General features: G+C 35.2%; 1 protein-coding gene across 4 annotated transcripts in view; it reads right to left on the bottom strand.

Annotated features, from left to right (window-relative positions):
- Window positions 1–3,943: 3,943 nt before the first annotated feature.
- Window positions 3,944–6,971, bottom strand: part of plcl2 (phospholipase C like 2) — a 68,738-nt gene continuing 65,710 nt past the window's right edge. The window contains exons 6-7 of one of the 4 annotated variants that reach the window (XR_001632200.1): window positions 4,936–6,099; window positions 3,944–4,162 (exon numbers count right to left, since the gene is read on the bottom strand). Coding sequence is in view for 1 of the 4 variants with exons in the window: in XM_016464378.1 (XP_016319864.1) it covers window positions 5,899–6,099 (201 nt within the window). In the remaining 3 variants the exon portion in view is untranslated. Of the gene's footprint in view, window positions 4,163–4,712; window positions 6,100–6,971 lie in introns of those variants that run through there. The other 3 variants (XR_001632199.1, XR_001632201.1, XM_016464378.1) reach the window with 3 other exon arrangements.

Below are 6,971 nucleotides of genomic sequence, written 5' to 3'. Positions count from 1 at the left end.
ACAATAATATCGCTTATCGCAATTATTTCTGGGGCAATATATCGCACAACAAAAAGCTGTTATCGTGACAGGCCTATTAAATACATGCTACAAACATACATAAATACGTTCCGATCTTGCAGTAGCCTACATTTAGGTAAATGTGGATAGCCTACTACAGACATTTAGAATGATTTAATAATGTATAATTTTTTAGATATTGTAATTAATTTCATTTATTTATTTATTTTTTGAACATTGAAAAGTATGTTCCTTGCTGACGTGTTTCAAAAATACACAAATAATGGCCAAAATGCATACTGGTAGGGAATGATTATAACAGATTGATTGCTTTGCAGAAATGGCTGTTGCGGGCATGTGAGTAAATGCATCTAGCTTGGCTTCCATTTGATCGGCTCATTTGTGCTTTATTGTTTCTTTTGCTTTGTTGCAGCTGCCCAGAGAGCAATATAACAACATAAAAACTAAAACCACTCTGTTTAATTTGATTTTGAAGATGATATGAATCAAACAAGGGCTTCACGCACCAACACCTTGACTGTTGTAACTAAACACTTAAACTCAGGTATTTGGCACAGACGTGGGCTGATGTTCTCAGCTGTGTTTGTATATCTTGTTCTGTGATTGTTGACTGGTTCTGTTCACTCCACACCATGATCCACCGCAGATCTTGAACCCTGTGGTGGGTATCAACTCTAATGAACTTTAAAGTAAACTAATCTAGACACTTCTGTGCAAAAGTACATTTTTTTTCGAACTTTCTTTAAAACTACAAACCTAAATGAGAGGATCGTGAAGCTTTGAAGGCATGACAGCAGGATCGAGTGCAGTGATTTACTGTCGGCGTGCATGTTGCGGCTTCTTCTGCCTTCAAGCAATGATCATATTTATTAGGTAAGTGCACATGAACGTCACCACAATGTCATAGTCACCACTGGGAAGCTGGATTTTCTTTGATTTTTTTTCTTGGCATTGGTAGTTGTAAACATTGAGTCTACAATTTATTTTGTGCGCATTTTGTGTAGTGCCGATGAAGAACAGTGAAAATCTTCAGCTTCACTCTATTTGTGAACTATGACAATGTTGACTGAATGACATTTTAAAAAATGTGTTCCCTCACAATATAAATATATTTGAGAAAATTGTTTACTGTTTATGATAATTTCAGAGCTTATTCTTCTTTCAGTTTTTCTAACATATCAAATCTATTTTGTTGTCTTTAGGATCTTTTTTTATTGGAAAACAAACAAAATTCTTATTATTTATTTATTCTTTGCAGTATTAAAAATATCATACATTAGGGTGACATTCAGTGGATGTTTCCATGACATTTATGATTTGATGTTGATTTGTTGTACAGAAGTTTTTTGTCATTTAAACTGATTACACAAAATAAATATATTTTAGTATTTTGTAATTAAATAAATGAGCAACATTGATCATGTGACTCTTTGTACAGTCAGATGTTCTTGCTTCCATTGAAGCTCAAGATACTCATCCAAAAACATGCTGCGTGATCATCAGGTTTTATTGAGTTGTCATTAAAGGAATAGTTCACACAAAAATGAAAATCTAATCACCCTCAGGTTTTCCAAGATGTTGAAGAGTTTGTTTCTCCATCAGAACAGTTTTGGTGAAATGTAGCATTACATCACTTGTTCACCAATGGATGCTCTGCAGTGAATGGGTGCCGTCAGAATGAGAGTCCAAACAGCTGATAAAAACATCACAATAATCCACACCACTCCAGTCCATCAGTTAAATGTTGCCATTGCTTGCAGCTAAAATATGAATATGCGAGTCATAAAAGCAATATTGCTGTCTACATTGAGAATGTTATCTAGTCTGAATCTGAGAAATATGCTCAGTTCAAGCACCATTTAGAAGCCAAAACCGTTCAAAATAAACATGTAGGACTTTTTCCACTGGAAGAATCATTATTATAGCTCATAGACTGGTATTTTGGCCAGAAGCAACAATTTGAAGTTAAGATTTTGTTTTTATCAGCTGTTTGGACTCTCATTCTGACAGCACCCATTCACTGCAGAGGATCCATTGGTGAGCAAGTGATGGAATGCTACATTTCTCCAAATCTGTTCCCATGAAGAAACAAACTCTTCTACCAAATATGAATATGAATTTTTTGAAATTCATGTACGATTTTTTTCTTTATAAAAAATTGTGGATATTATAATTTGTAAGGAAAAAAAAAAACTATTTTTCTCAGATGTTTCTAAAAATCTAGAACAAACACATCAGGTCTTGTGAAAGTGTTTCCCCATAATGCCTTATTAGAGTGGGTGAAACAAATGATTTTGAGCAGTATTTATTTGTCCATGTCCCATTTCGAGTCAAACCTTCCCAGGTGTCCCCTGCAACAGTTCCAGATGTCCCTGGGGTTTTTCCATCGCTTTCCACAAATTGTAATGTAATCAATAGTAATGCCTTCAGTCCCCGAGCGTCATATCATTGAATGAAAAATCTGTACTGGCTGTCCGGGGTTGCTATAGATCTCTCAGGATGGGCCGTGTTCAGACGCAGCTGTCTGAGAGAGATCTATTGGGTAATAACACCAGAGACTCTCATCGCAATCATTATTACGATTGCTGTTACGCAAGCTCATGAGCAAGAGCCAAGTGTGATTCATCTAATGGCCGGAAGGTAAACAGTGGTAGAGATATCATCTCTTTCAGGTGTCGTTACTGTGTACTTTAGAGTCCAGCGAGCGCCAGAGGACTGTGATTTAATGATCTTTCATGTACACGACAGACGCTGCTTTCACTGACTTTTTGTTGGTCTTACCTGAATGCATTCTTATGCTGAAAGGACACAAATTGAGCTGATGAAGTCTAGATAACTAGATTTAGTTTAATAGAATAACTTTAAATCCAATGTAACTGGTATCTCATAAAACCTTTCTGCAAATCCTTGATTATTTATACCCTTCAAACGTCTGGTGTCAGTAAGGTTTTTTTTTGTTTTTGTTTTTTTAAATGTTTTTATTCAGCAAGGATGCATTAAATTATGGAAGCTCGTTTCCACCAGAGATTAAAAAAAGAGACTTTTTTTTTTTTTAAAAGTCAAAATTCTGAGTCTATATTTTGCTATTCTTACTTTTTCTCAGAATTGCAATTGTATATCTTTTTAATCTTTTTTTATATATATATCTTACAATTCTAAGAAAGAATTGTCAAAATTGTGAGACGAAAAGATTTGGTAAGACTTTACAAGGTTCATTAGTTAACAGCATTAGTTAACATGAACTAAGCATGAACAATACTTCTACAGCATTTATTGATCTTAGTTAATGTTCATTTCAACATTTACTAATACATTATTAAAATCAAAAGTTGTATTTGTTAACGTTAGTTAATGCGCTGCGATCTAACATGAACTAGCAATGAATAACTCTATTTTCAGTTACCAAAGATTTGTATTTATTCTGTGGTGGAAATATACATGTAGAATATATATTCATCAAAAGATTCCTGAAAAAATGAATAAAAGTTATACATTTTTCCTGTAAAAATGTTTACACAAAAATATTAAGCAGCACAACTGTTTTCAACATTGATAATAATCAGAAATGTTTCTTGGGCAACAAATCAGCATATTAGAATGATTTCTGAAGGATCATATGACACTTAAGACTGGAGTAATGATACTGAAAATTCAGCTTTGATCACAGGAATAAATTACATTTTAACAGATATTCACATAGAAAACAGCCATTTTAAATCGTAATATTTTAAAATTAATATTTTTAATCAAATAAATGGAAAGCAGATTAGACTTCTTTCAAAAGCATTTAAATACCTTACTGACCCCAAACTTACACACACACACACACACACACATATATATATATATATATATATACACCATTTTGAGTACCATAACAAACTAGAAACAGTTAATTTAATTAACATTTTATTTCAGAGCATTGGGTCTTAACAGAGTTAAACAATATTCTCTTAGAAACTATCATCCACTCCTTACGGGTATAATTGGTTAACTATAATTATAAATACACAATAACAGCACTGAAATGTATAAACAAACTTGTTTCATTTTAGGTCCAGTTTAATCTCTGGTCATGTGTAAAATCCAATGGAAGTGGTTCACAGGGTCCAACAGTAGACTGGCACAGTGAGAAGACCAACTAAATGAGCCGGAAACAAACACTCACAAACTAGAAGCAACTAGAAGAAGTCGGGTAAAAAAAGGCAATGTAAGACAACTTCAGCAACAAGGCAGAATCATATCTGAACAGTAGCCATTCACACATGGACTACTTTGTTTCCAGGAATGCTTGAGAAGCTTTAATCACAACACTTGACGTACAGTATTCAGTCTCAAAGACAATGTGCACACTGCAGGGAAATCACTCGTTCACTTTTTCACTCATAAATTACTTCAAAATTATTACAAAGACATGGCAAGTAGCACATTGAATTTAATGTGAAATTTAAAGGTAGAAAGCCTAAAATTATATATATATATATATATATATATATATTTAAATAAAACATCAAGTTGGTTAAACCAATGGTTCTCAGCATTGGCAAAGCTTGCAAGGTTACTTTTAAAAATTTCAATTATAATTAATTTTAAATATCTGGACCTGGAAAAGTCATGTAAATGAATTTCCTTCTTAAAACATTTATGGCATTTTTATAATTTATATATATATATATATATATTAGGCATGCTGTACTCCAAAATATTTTCTGAGTAAAAATTGTAAAACATTTTTTCTTTTTTTTTTTTATCTTTATCCTCACTACGTCAAATTAAGGGGGGCTTCAAATGATTTAAATTGTAATTAATTTTAATTGCTACCTCCGGACAGGTCATGTAAATCAATGCAATCTTAAATCATTTAAGGCATTTTTAGGGCATTTTTATAAAAATGAATATATATTATACACATACCTTAATCCTTCAAATGAAGGGGACATTTAAATATTGTTGTAGACAATCTGGGGCCTTGGAGTCAAAAAGGTTGAGAACCACTTGGTTAAACTGTTGGCTTTCATCCTTCTTTTTTAGAGACACGTTATGCAAAATGTTCAGTCCTGTATTCTGTACACACACAGAATGACAATTTAAGGAATTTTCATTTGTAAGTTGCTTTAGATAAAACCATCTGCTAAATGACAATGTAAATTCAATTAAACTTTGCAATGTGCACATTTGCTAAAGAGTAGCCCAGAGACTCTCACCTATTCAAATGTACAGTAGCTGCTGGTAATGTCTGAAACTAGATTCTCTCTCGAACCACATCCTCAAAATCCTCCTGCATTTATACAAATAATTTTAAAAAAGCCCATAAAGGGCCGGGGCCGTCTCATAAGATCCGCATCTCAAGTTCTGTACAAGCAAATAAAATAAGAGCTCTTTAAAACATCCATTTCTCATAACAAAATAATCTGATCCATTAAAAGTTCACATAGCAAAAAAGGTAACAGATCTCCATATTTATATATTTATACTGTATATACACACACATACTATTTTGGCAGACAGAACGCAAAGTAGTTCTTTATTGTAAACAGCTTTCTTCTTTCCTCGAACACATTCGCACACGACATCTCGTTACATTCGTGGCTTCAGTTCTAATTCCTCCTAATACTCAAAAGTTTGTGCTTGTAGAAAGACCTGGAGTGAAGTTCAGCCTCGTCGACACCCACCTGACCCCGGATACCGACAGCACCGAGGAGAGACGGCAATGGGAAGCAGAGGAGGCCTTGGCTTCACGTGCTTCGTTTGGTTCTGAAGCGTCCTGCGGGCGAGACGTGCTGAGATCTTTTGAAATGTTTTTGGCCACCCGCGGCTCTCGGTACACGCCGACCCTGGGAGAGGATTTATGGGATTTGGCGGGACGCTTGGGCACCCTCAGTTCTCCTCGTCTGTAATGTCGTCCTCCACGACCGCCTTCTCCGGGATGGCCTCCAGGCTGCGGCGGCCCCTGGACTCGGACCCCAAAGAGGGTCCCGCTCCTTCCTTGGCCAAGTTACAGGTGAGGGCGGCGTAGTGGATCTGTTTCAGGTTTTCCAGCACTTCTGCCCGAGCGTGTTTCAGCAGATCAGCCTGGCCCTAAAAACACACAGACACACAAGCAGAGACAAGGGGTCTCACTCACTAATAACTGGATACAAGTACTCTTGCAGAAAATATTCTCATATTCATGCATAGACTTGTTCTTTGCCCTGTTGGAACTTACATACAATCAGCTGTATTTTTAAGTGGAATCTATCGCAGATCATGCTGTAATGCCCATTCTAGGGTCATAAGGATTGGCTGTTTAAAATAAATGTTCAATTGTCTATTATATATATATATATATATATACACTGTATATATACAGTGGCATGCGGAAGTTTGCGAACCCCTTGCAGAATCTGTGTTCAAAAGTTTTCACCCCCCGGGTCTTAATGCACCGTGTTTCCTTCTGGAGCATCAGTGAATGTTTGAACCTTCTGTAATAGTTGTGTTTGAGTCCCTCAGTTGTCCTCAGTGTGAAAAGATGGATCTCAAAATCATATAGTCACTGTTGGAAAGGGTTCAAATACACAAAGATGCTTGAAAAACTGAAGAATCTGCAGGGGATTTTGGATTTTTCTGAAGAACAGTGCTCAGTTTAACTGTTCAGAACAAACAAGGGACTCATGAACACATAACAAAAAAAAAAAACAGTCGTGGATCATCCTGGAAACCACACACAGTATTCCCAAACTTTTGAATGGGGTTATTTTAATAATTTCAGCTATTTTTTTTCTTGTGGACTAAATGTAAACATCTTTTATGTCAAATATCTTACTCAGGACAGTACTAAATAAAAAATAACATGCATTTTGTATGATTCCTCTTATTTTGGTAAAGTAACTAACATTTTGCATATTCTGCAAGGTGTATGTAAACTTTTGACCTCAACTGTACATGTGCTATCAGGGCTGTGATTCTGCCTA

The sequence above is a fragment of the Sinocyclocheilus anshuiensis genome, unplaced genomic scaffold, assembly GCF_001515605.1.
Source record: "Sinocyclocheilus anshuiensis isolate Anshui unplaced genomic scaffold, SAMN03320099.WGS_v1.1 scaffold552, whole genome shotgun sequence".
NCBI classification, from domain to species: Eukaryota; Metazoa; Chordata; class Actinopteri; order Cypriniformes; family Cyprinidae; genus Sinocyclocheilus; species Sinocyclocheilus anshuiensis.
Note: the sequence above shows the minus strand (reverse complement) of the source record. Positions and strands in the feature narration are given on the sequence as shown.